The 16999-nt window shown below is 39.5% G+C and overlaps 1 protein-coding gene across 7 annotated transcripts in view; it reads right to left on the bottom strand.

Annotated features, from left to right (window-relative positions):
• Window positions 1-16579, bottom strand: part of AKAP9 (A-kinase anchoring protein 9) — a 157714-nt gene extending 141135 nt beyond the window's left edge. For all 7 annotated transcript variants that reach the window (XM_049893999.1, XM_049894000.1, XM_049894004.1 and 4 more), the window contains exon 1: window positions 16316-16579. In XM_049893999.1, coding sequence (XP_049749956.1) covers window positions 16316-16363 — 48 coding nt within the window. In that variant the 5' untranslated portion in view covers window positions 16364-16579. The remainder of the gene's footprint in view (window positions 1-16315) is intronic.
• Window positions 16580-16999: the final 420 nt, after the last annotated feature.

Below are 16999 nucleotides of genomic sequence, written 5' to 3'. Positions count from 1 at the left end.
CATGCAGGTTAGCAGTCGAGCGCCAACAGTTTGCACTGGTATTTAAGAACATGTGTTGAATAAGAACTGATAAATGAAAGACAATGTGTTGAATTCCAATTTTTTTTAAAAAAAATAATTTTAAAGTAAATCCACAACTACAGGTTTTGAGTGGTTATTTGATACTATTAAATTTTTAGAAAAATGTAATAAAACAAACACATACATACATCATAAAGAATATTACAGAATGGTAGAGAAACGAGTTTAGTCTCTCCAGTTTAAAAAAAAAAAAGCTGTAAATGGACCTATTTTCTATATTTTCTGTTGTAGAACATTTAAGAAATCCTAATTAATTTAATTACAATGACTAGCTATACTAGTCAGTGCTGTCTTTTAATATTCTTTAATGAATGATGCACAAGAATGCTATACAACTATTAAACAAAGCTCCAAGTGCCTAACTATGGGAACAAAAAGACTGCAATAGTTGAAGACAAAAGTAACATTTTAAAGATGCTCTGAAGTATAATTTCCAACAATATCACAAAGATACAAACTGTTGGAAAATAACAGTGCCAAACAGATCTGAGGAAACCAACAATGGAAAAGACCACAGGACTTAATCTAATTCAATGCAATGACGTTTTTTAAAAATAAAGGTTCTGGAATACCTTCATGTCTATGAAGAAAACCAACAGATTCTGCAGCTAAGGAACCATTCCAATTCTGCATATTTTAACACATTTTATTGCCTGGCACATAGTAGGCACAAAAATTTGCTGAATGAAAAAAAAGTTTCAAAAAATACGTTGTAAAGATAGCGTAGAGGCCGCGTCTGACCTCCTCTAACTTCACAAGGGGGAAGGAGAATCAAGATCAACAGCCCGAGGCTGATTTCTTGGAGCGGGTCAGACCTGCCTCCTTTCTCCACCATCTTTACCAATTCTGACACCAACCATCCCTCCCACAGCACTCTCTACTTCTCTGCTGGGTTCAATAATTCACTGCAATGGCCACACAGAACTCACAGACCATAGTCAACGATTATAGGGTTTATTAGGGAAATAACAGGTTACAATTCAGGTTCAGGAACACTCAAGAATACTTCCCTTTCCAGCCATGTTCGCAGGCAGGTCTCTCCCTGGCCCTTAATCTCTGCCCAAGGTACTTAGCTTTCTTGCTCCGTGGGCCAGGTAGCCCACTCCACTGCCTCCTGTGGGTCTCTCCTGCACGTCTCTCTTACCGGTTTCTTCTTCCTTGGTGGGGGTGGGCCCTTCTCTTTCCTGCTTCTGGGATGGCTCAGCTCAAGCCTGGCGGGATGGCCCAACTGACCAAATTCTTTGTTGGGCAACAATTACCGTATCTGCAGAGTCCCGCTCAATCACTTGGGTAAGGCCACACACAAAAGTGATCTATCACGTTGCATAAGGATTATATATAACAGAGTATTAGACTGTTGTGTCTACAAAGATTCTCATAAACTAGCTACATGATACTAGACAAGACCCTTATGCTCAGTAGAGCTGTTTCTTTAACTGTATAATGAGAAGATACATTAGAAGCATCTTTTAAGATTTCTTAAAGTTCTAGTTTTTTTTGAGAAATTATTTCCAGTTGTTCCCTTTCTTACTCCTTTCACTACCCTCCTCAATTATATAAGAGAAAAAGTAAAATTCTACATTAAAAAAAGGTTAAAAAACTGTTGCTTGAGAAAAGCATTCAATAAACAGTACCCATTACTAAATGATCACAAATGAAAAAAGATTATCCGGAATAAACGAATAGTTCCACTATACTGTTTAGAACACATCACCTCTACGCACATAAAAATCACCAAAACGTTGTTTTAGGTTAACGTTACTGATTACACAAAGTCATATTATTACTTCAGAACCAGTAGCTAGAAGGTAAGCTCCAGGAGGGCAGAGATTTTTGCTCAAAATCAAAGCCTAGAACAGTGCCTGCGCACAGGCTCTCAATAAATTCTTGTTGAGTGAAAAGATAATTTTTTATAGAAAAGAGGCAGCACTAAGTAATAATTTTAGGCACTATTCCTTAGAACATCAGAAGATTGACATAGTTTCTTCAAAAATAACAAAGATCATATATTAGGTCCATGGTTACATTACAGCACACCTATGCAATGTAGCATCATGCAGCTATCAAAAATAATGTTTTCAAAAAATTTTAATGTTACAGGACAATGCTCCCAACATAAAGTTGAGTAAAAAGGAAAAACAGAGAACAAAACTGCATAAAGAATATGATTCAAGTTACATTTAAAAATATACTTATGCAGAGAAACAAATTATTAAAATAGTAATTACTTGTTTTATGGGATTATGGGTTATTACTTCCTTATCTGAAAGAGCTTCATTGCCTCCTTTGTCCACAGATCTGTAAAGAATATTCACTAATAAAATTATTATGGGCCCAAAGGTTAATATCACTATTTTAAAAGTATGTTATATAATTACACACCTACCAGAAATCTCAACCCAAAAGACAGAAAATAATACAGAAGCCCCAGGAATCTGCAGTCCTGGATCCCGGCCTCTTTAGTCAGTCTCTCTCGCCACCTTTGCCACGTCCCCTAGCGCAAGCTGCCAACGATAAGGCCATTAAACCCCACTGTTCAGGTGCCACCTACCTCTGATTCATTTCAGTCTCACCTCGGTTACTGCTACCAATGAAGAGTGAGAAGAATGGCACTTTGCCACTAACCTTACCTAGTCCCTGTACGTTACGATGTTTAATCTATTAAAAATAGATAAGTAAAAAAAAATACTGCACAGTTCATATAAGGGAGCATCCCCTAAAACAACGTATATCTGTAACATACAGACACTATCTGTCTCAGCAGCATAAATGCATAGCCCAGTTTATCACCTGAAGTTTGTTCTCTTAAAAGCCACAGACTACAGGCTTTTATTTCTCTGATATGCGTATATTTTTTGCAGGAAATACGGACTACAGAATTGCTACATCTGGTTAGTTAAAGGGCCTAACTGGTATCCGGTGTCCATTAACAGTTCCAAAGGACATCATAAGTCAGAAATCATTTATGCAATGAAATCTGGCATGTATTAACCACACAGATATCAGCTTGCATTTGTTTAGCTCCCTCTTCCTATCCAATTCCTCAACATAGTCACTACTTGCCAAGGACTGAGAGGACATTAGATGATGATCTCTGCACATCTCTAAGCCACTGGCAAATGCTGTGCATGCAGGAAACCCCTGCACGTTTCTTTCTTTTTTTCTGTGCGTTAGAAGACATACAAAAATGAACCCAGAAGCAGTTCGTAATGGCAAAAAATAAACAGTAATAATAAAAAACTAGATCCACCCAAATATTCACTGATTTTTTTTTATGAGAATGGATTCTGTGGTATACTCATATAATGAAATACTATGCAAGAGTAAACATGCTCTACATAATATTGAGCAAAAAGTAAATCAAATATATACAATATGATTCCATTAAACAAAGCTCAAGGAGACCTGGCGGCACAGTGGTTAAAGTACTCAGCTGCTAACCAGAAGGTCAGTGGTTCAAACCCACAAGCCACTCCACGGGAGAAAGATGTGGCAGTCTGCTTCTATAAAAATTTACAGCCTTGGAAACCTACTCTGTCCTATCGACTTGACAGCAGTGGATTTTTTTTACATAAAGTTCAAAATCATGAAAACTAAACAATATAATGTCTATGTACACATATATATGCAGTACAGAAAAGCAACAGAATGATAAAATTCAGAATTGTAGTTATCTCAAGTGGTGAGGGGTGGGATGAGATGGGGAAAGGTTTCAAATGTATTTCTCCTAGTGCTTCTTAAGCTGGTTATGTAGGTTGTTGTTGGATGCTGCCGAGTCAATTCCAACTCACAGTGATCCCACGTGACAGAACAGAACTGCCCCATAGGATCTTCTTGGTTGTAATCTTTACAGAAGTAAATAACCATGTCTTTCTCCCACTTAGTCGGTTGGTGGGTTCAAACCACCAATCTCAACTGTTGTACCACCAGGGTGCTAGATGCTTACTCAATGAGTAGATTTCCTTCCATTATTTAAATAATTTTTCTCTCTCCCTCCTTTTGTTTTGTTTTTTTTAAGTGTATATAATGAAAAACAACTCCACCAAATAGAACTAATTTGGGAACTCATTCTATCAGTTTTGGTCACGTGCAAGCTGATGTGTCAGCAAAGGAAACGAGTCTGCAAAGAGAGGAGAATCAGATACTGTAAAAGTGCGATAAGGGATGACAGAAAGAATGGCATCGGTTTCTACTGGCTTTTCAGTTTCCATGAAACCCAACTATGCTTTTCTAACCTTCCTTTGAAATTTCTGTATCTTTACAATAATCTTCCCTTTTCTCTTTTTCATTTTAGCAATCTGTGTTTTTGTTTTTGCAACTAAAGAGCTCTATTAGAACTAGGTTGCTTACATTAGCTGTGTTAATCAAGTTGCTATTCTATATTTAAAAAAAATCTGTATAGCAGCAGTATAAAACTGCCACGTGGTGGCAGCATACCTATCTGAATATGGGATGTATTTTTTGAGAAAGGAATAACCTCTCTGGAGGTTAAACATGCCAAAAGCACGTTCTTTAAGTTTCCCACTACTTTTAGGAAAAAGTCCATACTCCTTTAAATGACACACATGGCTCCTCATTACCTGACCCCAGTCTACTTCTTCAACCTGATTTTCTGCTATACACCTAATCCTCTATGCTCCAGCATAATAATAACACCAACGCTTAGCACATCTTAAACATTTTTTATAGCCTGACAATGTTCTAAGTGCTTTATGTGTATTAACCCAATCCTCACAACACCAAGGCAGGTACTACTGTTATCATCATTGTGCAAGTGGGAAATGGAGACATAGAAAGGTTGAGTTAACTTGCTAAAGTTACAAAGCTAGTAAACGCAAAATCAGGATTCAATTCCAGGCAGTCTATCCTAGCCCATGCTCATAACTGCTACATTATACTGCTATTCACAACAAACTCTTTGAAAACACAGTTGACATTCACTACCTCCTTTTCCTGATTCCCATTCATTCTCCGTCCTGCAGCAACCTGGACTCTACATTTCTCTTTCCACTGTACCTACTCTGACCAAACTGTTGCTAAAGTTAAAGGCCATTTTTCACGTTTTCTCACACTTGGTTTCCCGTATTTGACAATTTCTCACATTTGTCAACAGGCCACTTCTCCTTACTTGAAGCTGTCTTCCCTGAGTTTTATAGACATCACCCTTTCCTGGCTTTCTGAACAGTCTGTGTCTCAGTCTCCCTTGCAGATAAGTCTCTTCTACCTGCCATTTAAATACAGGTGTTTCCCAGGATTCAACTCAGTCTGCATCCTGAGTGAGCTCCCCATTCCCAAAGTGTCAGTATTATATTTATGCTCCTGATTTCCCAAATTTTATCTCTAGCATGGGCTTTCGTCTTCAACTCCAGACTCATACTTAATTATGCACCGGACCACTCCAAGATGTCCTATTTAAAAAAAAAAAAAAAAAACCAAACCCAGTGCCGTCGAGTCGATTCCGACTCATAGCGACCCAATATGACAGAGTAGAACTGCCCCACAGAGTTTCCAAGGAGCATTTGGTGGATTTGAACTGCCGATCTTTTGTTTAGCAGCTGTAGCACTTAACCACTACACCACCAGGGTTAGGTACCTCCAACTCAACAAATTCAAAACAAAATTCATTTTCATCTCACTCAAGTATTTTTTCATCCCCAATATGACTACATTCCTTATCTCAGAGACTCATCCACTCAAATCCCCCATTCTCCCCAAATCTGTCCATGCTCCCTATCTCAGATAAGCACCCGCATCTCTTCAGTTGCTCAAGTCAGAAAAGTAGGAGTCATATCTCTTACTCTTTACAACCAATTATCAAGGCCTCTCTCAACCTTACCTCCTAAACACTGATCAAAGATATAAAAGCCATTGTAGGATTAGAGAACGCAAGCTCTGTGACACAGTGAGTATGAATCCTAGCTCTGCCATTAGTTACTTTGTGCAAATTACTTAACCTCTCCAGTTTTCCCACCTACCAAATAAGGAGAGAAACTGTATCTACAGCTCTTAAAATAGTCCTAAGGAGTAAATGAAATGATACAAGTAAACTCTTTAGCATAATGCCTAGCACTGGTAAGTGCTCAAAACATAGTGGCTACTATTACCAAATCCATCCTCCTCTTTCTCCCACTGTCAGCCTCCCTAGCCCAAGCCCCACCTCTCATCACTGCTCATCCTGCACCCTACACTCTAGCTGCATCAGTCTGCACACAGTCCTCCTAATGTGTCTCTTCCCCTCACGCCTCCACACCTTTGCAAATGCTGACTCCTCTGCCTCCGACAATATCCTCTCCATCAGTCTGTTTTTTAATACGGCTAACTCCTAAACCCTATTAATGCTCCAAAATTCAGCTGAGAGCTATATCCTCTGATAATACTTCTCTAGCCACCTCCCAGTTTAGAATAGTTACCTTTCCCATATGCTTCCACTGTCGTCTAAATGGAAGTCCATGTCTCTCATATTCTACAGCCTTAGAACAAAGCCTAGCACACAATAGGTGCTCAATTACATTTACCAAATGAGTCAATAAACGACTCCCTGCACTGCACTCTGAACACCTACTACACTGTGGCTGACTTTCTACACTGTGGCTGGCTTTCTACACTGTGGCTGACTTACTACACTGTGGCTGGCTTTCTGCTCTATTAAAACATGAACTCATTAAGCATGGGACTGTGATTTTGCCTCTGAATTTCCACTGACTAGCCATACACTAACCAGTGCTGCAGATGGTTAACACACTCGGTTGCTAACCAAAAGGATGGAGGTTTGAGTCCACACAGAGGTGCAGTGCCTTGGAAGAAAGGTCTGGTGATCTACTTCTGAAAAATCAGTCACTGAAAACCCTATGGAGCACAATCTTACTCTGAAGCACACAAACCAAAAAAAAAAGAAAACCAAACCCAGTGCCGTCAAGTCGATTCCGACTCATAGCGACCCTATAGGACAGAGTAGAACTGCCCCATAGAGTTTCCAGGGAGCGCCTGGTGGGTTTGAACTGCCGACCTTTATGGTTAGCAGCTATAGCACTTAACCAGTACACCACCAGGGTCTCCTGAAGCACACAGGTCGCCATTAATTGGAGTCAACTTGACGACAACAACTGGTTTAGCATATAGTAGCCAACACACATCTGCCAATTTGTCGTACTGTGGTGCGCTTGTGTGTTGCTGTATGCCACTAGTATTTCAAATATCACTCATGTTGCACAGATTTCAACTGTCCTCCATGTGCTGTTCACACTAAGACAGACTTGAAGAGAGGCCTGGTGACCTACTTTCAAAAATTATCCAGTGAAAACCTTATGGATCACAGTAGAACACTGTTTGCCTTGCTTGCTTTGGCTATGTCATCAAAAAGGATCAATCGAGGATGTCATGTTTGGTGAAGAAGAAAGACAGCAAGGGCAAAGGAGACCCTCAGTGAAATAGCCACAACAATAGACCTGAACATGCCAACAATTGTGAGGATGATGCAGGACTGAGCAATGTTTTGTTCTGTTGTCATAAGGCTGCCCTAAGTAGGCATCAACTCAATGGCAGCTATCTCTATCTAGCATTTAGTAGAGGCTCAAAGAAATGCTAAATGAATGTATAAATCCAGAATTTAATCTGATAGACTGAAAAGAACTGAGGAGTAACCAAACGAATGGAACATTCAGAGATTAATTGTTAACAATGTACAGGACAAACTGGAAAAAACAAAGAATAGAGGCAGAGATACCAGATAGAAGGTGAGGCGATACAGGCCTGATTTTCTTGGGAAGTTGTATTAGAATGGGAAGAAAAGGCTAAATATGAGATAGTTTTTTAATAAAAACAAAAAAGAATGGGATTTGGTTATGAGTATGTAGAAAGAAAATAAAGAAAAATTCAAAGGATTTTAATATTCAACCAAGATGCTTTCTCATTAAGTATAAACTACTGAGCTTAGAAAACATAATGGCATGTGAAAGGGGAAAGAGAAAGCTGAGACATTAAAAAAATTATAACCTAAATCCTAGACAAAAAGAACTATATATAGACTCTTAAGGTTCAAACCTTGAGGATCATTAAAATTATCTTACTTCACCCTTTGAATTATTTTAAAACATTTTTTCTCAACTAAAAAAACCTCATATCTTTTATTTTTCTTAAACTCTATTATAAAAATTTCTATGTTTCAAGTAGAAAAGTGAGAGTTCTGCTAAAACCAAATCCATTGCCATCAAGTCACTTCCGACTCATAGGGACCCTACAGGACAGAGTAGAACTGCGCTATAGGGTTTCCAAAGAGTGGCTGGTAGATTTGAATTGCCAACCTTTTGGTTAGGAGCCATAACTCTTAAACACTGAGCTACCAGGGCTCCTGTTAAAGGGAAGTCAATCAGGAAGAATGTTCACACATGTATTTTCATTATGGAAGGAACTTAGGCAAATTAAAAATATTAGTTTGGCAAATACAAAATATTTTACATCATAAACATTTTCAATAAGTGGTCTATGAATAGAAAATAGTGTTTCTATTAACTTTCAGCCAAAAACCATTATTTCATATATTTGCTAATGCAGTCTTTACACAATTTCTAATACCATGTTCTTTAGAACATCTACTAATCTACTGTACTAAAGAAATCAACACACACATCTACAGTCAATAAAACATAAATGGTGTTGGAATGAAGCTGAGATCACTGACCCAGGCCGATCCCTTACTCTCCCCATCTCTTCCACGTACTTCCGCAGATTAAATTTTATTTGTATACATTATGGAGAACTAATATTTTAGTTTTAATTGGTCCCTGTCTCTACCTTCCCTGGGGAAACTACCAAGGCAATGCCAACTTAAGTAAAACTGAGCGACCCTTGAGGAATAAATACACCCTAATCACAGAGCCCGAATATCCTTAGTAAAAAATAAGGAATTTTATAGCATGTTCAGTATCAAGAAATAGAGCCTAGATTTTATAACCCTTTAGTTTTTCAGAGATCTGTAAATCAGAGAACCAATTCAATCAAAACAATTTATAAATTCAAATCTCTACAAACTAGGACTTTGTATAGTATAGTGTAGTTTTGAATAGTCAAAATAATAGCTTTGGGGGCTTACAGGAATGATTTAAGGAAAAACAAATCTTACATCTTGTACAGAAACTTTTGGACCACATAAAAATCCCAGTGAGCAAAAAACCACAACAGGAATCATAACCCTGATGGCAACTGAAAACAAACAGTACATACTGTTCATAAACAAAGAAGACAAAGAAATTTTACATAGTACAAAAGAATCTACAGGTTTAAATAAACAACCTAAACAAAACTACTTCTGGAACAAAATTAAATTTCTGAATAGTGTTAAATCCACGTGTAAATCAAACAAAGCTTTATAAACGTTTCAGTGTACCTAGACTGGCACTAAATATCCTAAGGTATTTTGATGACCACTACCACCAAAACACTGAAAGTAAAAGGGGAATCGATATAATAGCAAAAACAGCCTATAGTGGTGAATTCTTGGCACAGGTCTATTGTGTTCAGTCATAAAATGACAGACCTTTTTCATTACTAAAGACTAAGTTATTTTTTCCCACAGTGGAAATGAATAGATAATGATCAAGCCAAAAACACAACAGGTGCCCTTTCTGACCAAGGGCATGCACTTGTAGAACAGCTGGCCATGGGATGGAATGACTCACTGGCCCACAAAGAAATCAAACCTTAGCATCACACTCCAACTCACCAAGAATCTATTACTCAAAGGAAGCAAGAGTTTAAATTTTGGCAAAGCCAAACACACACATATACATACATAACATGTATATATATAAACACACATAAATATTTATATTTATGTAAGAAACTGGTTAAAAAAGAAACCCTGGTGGCGCAGTGGTTAAGAGTTCAGCTGCTAACCAAAAGGTCGGTAGTTCAAATCCACCAAGTGCTCCTTGGAACTTTATGGGGTAGTTCTACTCTGTCTTGTAGGGTTGCTATGAGTCAGAATCGCCTCGACAGCGATGGGTTTGGTTTGGTATCTTAAAAAAAAAAAAAGCTGCAGTGATTAGTAATAGAAATAATTTGTATACACTTAAAAAGAAAAAAAAAAAAAAACCCATTGCCATCGAGTTGGTCCCAACTCATGGCGACCCTATACAGAATAGAACTGCCCCATAGAGTTTCAAGGGCTGTAAATCCTTACGAAAGCAGACTGCCACATCTTTCTCCATCTTTCTCCCTCGGAGCAGCTGGGGAGTTCAAACCACCAACCTTTTCAGTTATAGCTGAATGTTTTAACCGCCTTGCCACGAGGGCTCCTTTGTAAGCACTTAGCAATGCTAAACGACAATTAACTGCTAAAAAGTATTAAATGCTAAGTTCAAAGTCCTTTTAGTGCCTATGGTAGTAATCCTTAAACTTTAGGGAATAATCACCTAAAATGCTTATTAAAGTTTCTGATTCAGATGCGTGGGTGGGGCCCAGAAACGTGAATTTTTAACAAGCAACCTCCACCAGCGTTTCATAAACCACACCTTGAGGAGTATGGACATAGAGCCCTACTTTAGACTGAGCATTAGTATTCTATCAGTAGAGAAGCAAAGTCTTTTATCTAAGGTCATCTTTGGGAGTCAAGACTATAAAAACTACGAGGAGCTTAACAATTAACGTGCACATCAGAAGCAGAAGACATAACCGACACTGCTGAAAGTTAACTAAGGAGGGAAATCTGCTCGGGTCAAAAAATAATCACAGTTTCTTTATATCTAGTACCAGAAGAACTCAAAAAGCTCTCAATTATTATTCCATTTGTCCTTCAAAACACCTGTGAGATCTATATACTGTGATAGCATTATCTCTAAAGACAATGAGGCACAGAGTTGTCATAATTTAAATAAATGCTTGCTAAGTAAAAGTCCACAGCGGCATAGTTGTACGCGTTCAAAAATGTTGAACAAATGAAAGAATAAATGTCTCCAAAGTCTGAACCTAGTGCCTTTTCTACCAGACCAAATAGCAGTATCATAAATTCGCCAAAAAATGAGATGCAAAACCACCTTAATAACCTTTACAAAATTTCTGTAGTGTTTCCAAATCCAAGTTTTTAAAGGGATGCTAACTTTAAAGGGGCTAATTTCTACACCAGAAGACAAATATGATTAAATATTTCTATTTAAATTCATTTACATCTCAGTAATCAGTAGCCTATAAGAGAAATTTTGCAGTCATATTTTAGCTCTCCCCACAAATCTTTTATAAAAATAAGTGCTTTTGCTTAAAACCATTTTTCCCCCAATCTTATCATATTCAGAGCACCTGGATGTATGTTTTTCACGTCCTCTTTTCTTTGTGCTACCGTTCACTGAGAGGCCACGAGAGATCTCCTTGTTAAGTCTTTCTTCACTGAATCTTACGGGTCTTTTATCCCAATCACTTCTCTGGCCCTGTCTCTGGAAGTTCCTGGATTCTTCTCAAAGATCTTTTTGTAATACTATATATATCATACCCTGGTGGCGTAGTGGTTCAGAGCTACAGCTGCTAATCAAAAGGTCAGCAATTCGAATCTACCAGGCAATCCTTGGGAACCGTAAGGGGCAGTTCTACTCTGTCCTATAGGGTCGCTATGAGTCAGAATCAACCTGACAGCAACAGGTTTTTTGTTTTTTTTTTAATATACTTTGAGGAGCCTGTCCTGCCCATTCTTTCCTCTATAGTATCCTCCTAAAGCTCATAATCAAGGAACCATATTTTTTCCAGCAAAGCAAGAAGATGTAGTTTTAAATCATGAGCAATGAAACACTGTTGCAATAAATATTGATCAAGTTATCAAACTGCTGCACCAGCCTGAAAGCTAAGTAAGCTATGTCAAACATAAGTATAAAAAACTAGTAAGTTTAAAAGATACACAGAGGGGGAGAACTTTCTTAGTGGTAGTGTAGGATGTCTGAAATATGCAAATAACAATTAACATTATAACTAAATTTGTCATCAAGTTGGAATCATTAATTGAAAACTCCTGGCACTGATAAACTAATATACAGCTTGTACAGAACCCTGTCCTTTTTTGCATACAATTATCACTAATCTTCAAATTGAAAACACTCATTAAACAATCAAAAATCATATAATTACCAAGTTACTGAATACAATAGGCAATATTTTAAATTATTCTTAATAATTATTGAACAAACAATGACAATTATATAAAACACTGAACACTTGGTGCAAAACTTTGGTTTCATTATTTCAGCTACATTAATAGAACTTTAAAAAGTATACTTGATGCAAATTTACAGGAGTTAAAGTTTTATACTAAATGCACAACTGTCCTCAATTTAATTTCGGTCACTAATATTACCATACTTTTTCTTCTTAATATAATGTTGTAAATAAATTTGGAGCCCTGGTGGTGCAATGGTTAAAGTGTTGGACTGCTAACTGAAAGGTCGGCTTTTCGAAACCACCAGCGGCTCCACGGGAGAAAGATGTGGTGGTCTGCTTCTGTAAAGATTTACGGCCTTGGAAAGCCTATAGGGTTGCTATGAACCAGAATCGAATCAATGGCAGTGAGTAAATTTTACTTGGGAAAATGAAGTCATTTGAAGTGGAGTTAGAATAATTTGGCTCAACACAATGACAGACTATGTTAGTGCCATCCTGGTCAGCATGTTGTAAATGGGGTCAGTCCAGCTCTCAAAATATTTACCTAATAATGTACTAATGTCTCACAACTCCAAGGGCAGGCTTCTTGCAACATCCATACTCAGGACATAGCTGAGGACCCAATAGTAAACCACAACTCTCCAAGCAACAGAAAAATAAACTGAACTGTTAAAAAGCCCATGCACCAAGTTCCATCAGCCCTTGATTTTTACAAACTAGTAACCTGGATTCTCAATCACATAAATCTCGAACAGCAAATTAGGGAAAGAGGCAGATGAAAAGGAGCAAGGCAAGGTGAGCGTGTCCATAACAATGAGAACTGACAGCAATGAAAGAAGAATAAGAACTACAAAAACAGAAAGGAGACCTATAAATGTCCAGTAACACAGAATCCCAACTTTTGGAAAATGATCATTTTAAGTGGTTTCTATTACTAGGAAGAAGAGGTTTCTGATTAAGAGAACTCTGGAATACTGCCATTAAATTACAAGCACGGTAGGAAAGTGGCACTACAATCATGCTAGCAAAGTAAAAAAGTAATGACAACTCATGAATCATTCTGCTCGTTCATTCATTAAGCAAATATTTATTGAGTTGTTGGTGTTAGCTGCTGTGGGCTCGGCCCCCAACTCATGAAGACTCCATGTGCTACACAGTAGAATTGTTCCACAGGATTTTCTCGGTTGTAGTTTTTATGGATGCAGTTTGCCAACCCTTTCTTCCCTGGAGCTGCTGGGGGGGTTCAAACAGCCAACTATTACGTTAGCACCTGACTGCAAACAGTTTGCACCACCCAGGCTCCTCTGACAAGCGTTGTGCTAGGCTATATTACTTGACAGCGTAAGAGTCTTCTTTGTAAAATATTCTTAAAGATGAGGTAGCGGCATTTAACACATTCTCACAAATGAAAAAAATAACCCAAAATCCTAATGCACCTTTTCTGTCATTGTACTTATTACACAAGGTCTGTCTCTCCCGCTAAACTGTAAGTCTCTTGAGAGCAGGGACCGTGTCGCCACCTCTCTATTTCCATCCCTTGGTATAAGACAGGACTTCAACATTTGCTGATTTGCTTTTCCTTTATAAAAGAGTCTTTTGGTCCTAATCTGCAAGCACACATTATTATATAATTAAAATACTAATGTATACACTATTTTTGATAATGCTGTTTTCACTCTATTTTCCATGTTCCAGTCTTCATAATATTTTAAAGCTACAAGCTATCCCACTGCATTTATAAATAACTTAGAAAATCTCCTAATGTTGTCTTTGAAGGTTGCTTCCAGTGTTTTTATATTGTAAAGCTCATGTTGCAAACATACCTTGCCTGACAAGTTTCACAGATCTACTTCTCAACAGAAATATTGGGCTCAACTCAAAAAGATAACCTTGTACAGTAAAAACTAAAGTTGAAATATAAAGATTTTTACTCCAATAGATAGAATTTTGAAAGACAACACACGTATACACAGAAACTAGAATTCTATTTTGCCAAATCAACCATACTATAAGTCCTCTATTTTGAGATGTTTTTGTCCAAAGTAAACTATGTTGTATAGGACTGCTTCACATATATTAGAAAAGATAATTCTGGGGGCAGACAGTAAAAATTCTGAGGTAAAAGACAAGATTCAATAATTAAGTCTAAATAGAACTTCAACGCTTTTGGAAGGGGGCACGCACTTAAGTCCCACTTCCTTGGGTGCATAGAGCTTGCTCAGATCCTCAGGTTGCTTACAAATATAATCAACTTTGGGCTTCTGGAGATGACCTGATTCCTCTTTCCCTCCATTTATAGATTCTAAAATAATAATCTACTCATATACCTATAAGCACTTAAACCTTGACCTTAACCAAAAAACCAAACCCAATGCCACAGGACAGAGTAGAACTGCCCCATAGGGTTTCTAAGCTCTAAATTAAAAAAAAAAATAAATAAATTTATTGTGCTTTAGGTGAAAGTCTACATAGTAAACTAGTTTCCCACTCAATAATCCACACATTAATTGTTCTGTGACTTTGGTTGCAATGCCCACAATGTGTCAGTACTCTCCCCATTTCCACCCTGGATTCCTGTTTCCATGCGTTGGGCTTCCCTGCCCCTTCCCGCCTCCCCTTCTTTGCTTTTGGGCAAATGCTGCTCTTTTTAGTCTCATATAGTTGGTTGTTCTAAGGAGCACATTCCTCACAGGTGTTAACTGTTTATTTTACAGGCCTGTCTATTATTTGGCTGAAAAGTGATCTCTGCAAGTAGCTTCACCAAGCTGTAACTCTTCACAGAAGCTGACTGACTGCCACATCTTTCTCCTGCAGAGGGGCCTGTGCATTGGAACAGGGACCTTTCCGTTGGCAGCCGAACCACTGTGCCACCATAGCTCCTTAAGCCTTGACCTTAGAGTGAACATGTGAAAAAGTGAACTATATTGTAGTGATAGGAAGTTAGCTCACATACTTATTCATTAACAAATTTGGCTGAGCATCTAACTAATGCATTTCTGCAGTATTGGTTCTTCATTGATTACCAAAACCATTGACCAGGTTTCCTTTGTTTGTCTATTTGGAGAAGAGAAGGAAGAAACAAAAAACAGCCAACTATGTTATAATTTAACTGTGGTTCAATCATGATTGCTAACAATTACCTCCAATAAGACAGTTAAAACAATCTATAAAAGGTAGCTCCATTGTAGGGAGAAGAGGACCTTTGAGGACAAATGATATGCTCAAACATGTAATTTTTTAAAGAAAAATGCTATTTAATTTCTATTTTGTCTATGTCAATTTTTTCATGATGCCCAATGAGTGATATATTTATAGTTTTATACTGTGTTCTTTACAGGCTTTTTCATACATGCATACACACACACACAATCGCGACTCACCCAGACAAACACAACAAACCGTTAAAACAGTATTTAAAGCAGGAATTCTATAGCTATTGCTGAGGATATGGAATCTTTCCATTCACAGACTGCATTAACATTCCACACAATACAAAAGCGCATGCCATGACAAAGACCTCCAAACGCAAACATATAAAGCACGCTTCTAAAAACGCCCCTAAAGCGAAGTTCACAGCTGGCACTTGTGGCACCCTCAAGCCACTGCTGTGGCAGCTGTCACAGGCCAATCACACACACCCAAGAGTGCCAGCGTGCCACCTAAAGAAGCCAAGCTGATGATCAGCGCACAAATCCCCCACCGAATAAAGCCCCAAATCCCCACCCAGAAAAGCACAATGCCTGCACCACCCAGAAAACAACCTAAAAGAGTGAAAAGCTGGAGATTTAGAGGCAATACATACTAGCTAATAGCAATATAGTAAAAGAGGCGTTTCATTTGCGCATTCACGAGAAAGAGCCACACGATCCAATCATTACGGAAGCATTTTTTTTAATTTGCTAGATGGTAGCACAGGGCTTTTTTCTCCTGTGGAAAAAGGGGAGAGGGTGGCGGGGGGAAATAAAGACCCTGCAGCACCTTCCTCCCAGGCAGCGAGCGCACTGGGGCTGCTGCGATCTCCGCTTCCCAGGCTCCCCTCCACCACCCCTTTCCAGGCGCCGCCTCCCACCGCGGGCCCGGCTGCGCCCGGCTTTCCTACCTTCGCTTTGCCGGCCTCCAGCTTCTTCTGTCTCTCGTCGTCCTCCATGGCCTCTGCGGAGAAGGGTGGGGGAAGACGGGAAAGGGATCGAGGGTAGAAAGGAAAGGTCGATTCAGACGGAGGTCCCGGCCAGCTCCGGGGCCCAAGGAGCAGGGCCGGGCCCAGCGCTCCCCGCCCCGAGTCGAACAAGTCTCCGCGCTCACTGGTGGGTAGTCCTCGACCGCACGGGCAGCGCCGTCACCACCGCCGCCATCTTCGTCTCCACGTAAACACGCGGCCGGGCGGGAGGGGGGGCACGTCAGTCCGCGCAGCCGCCGCGAGCCTCGCCGCACCAGGCAGGTGCGCCCGCGGCCCTGAGCCGCGCGCCGCCCTGGGAGCGACCCCGGCCGGCAACCCCCGCCACCTACCGGCGAGGGGCGGGCGGGAGACGGCGCCCTCCCGACCCTAGACCTTCCTGGTCCTCACCAGGGATGAACGGCTCCCAGGTTGCGGCGGGGTTGGGGGTGGGTGGGGTGAGGACGAGGTCTGACAGAGGGTACCCAGCCCGGCCCCCATTCGCCGTCCTACGGACTCAGTGGTCGCTTTTAAAACCCGTTGCCGTCAAGTCCATTCCGACTCATAGAGACCCTACAGGACAGAATAGGACTGCACCCCATAGAGTTTCCAAGGAGCGCCTGGTGAATT

The sequence above is a fragment of the Elephas maximus genome, chromosome 8, assembly GCF_024166365.1.
Source record: "Elephas maximus indicus isolate mEleMax1 chromosome 8, mEleMax1 primary haplotype, whole genome shotgun sequence".
Classification (NCBI taxonomy): Eukaryota; Metazoa; Chordata; class Mammalia; order Proboscidea; family Elephantidae; genus Elephas; species Elephas maximus.
Note: the sequence above shows the minus strand (reverse complement) of the source record. Positions and strands in the feature narration are given on the sequence as shown.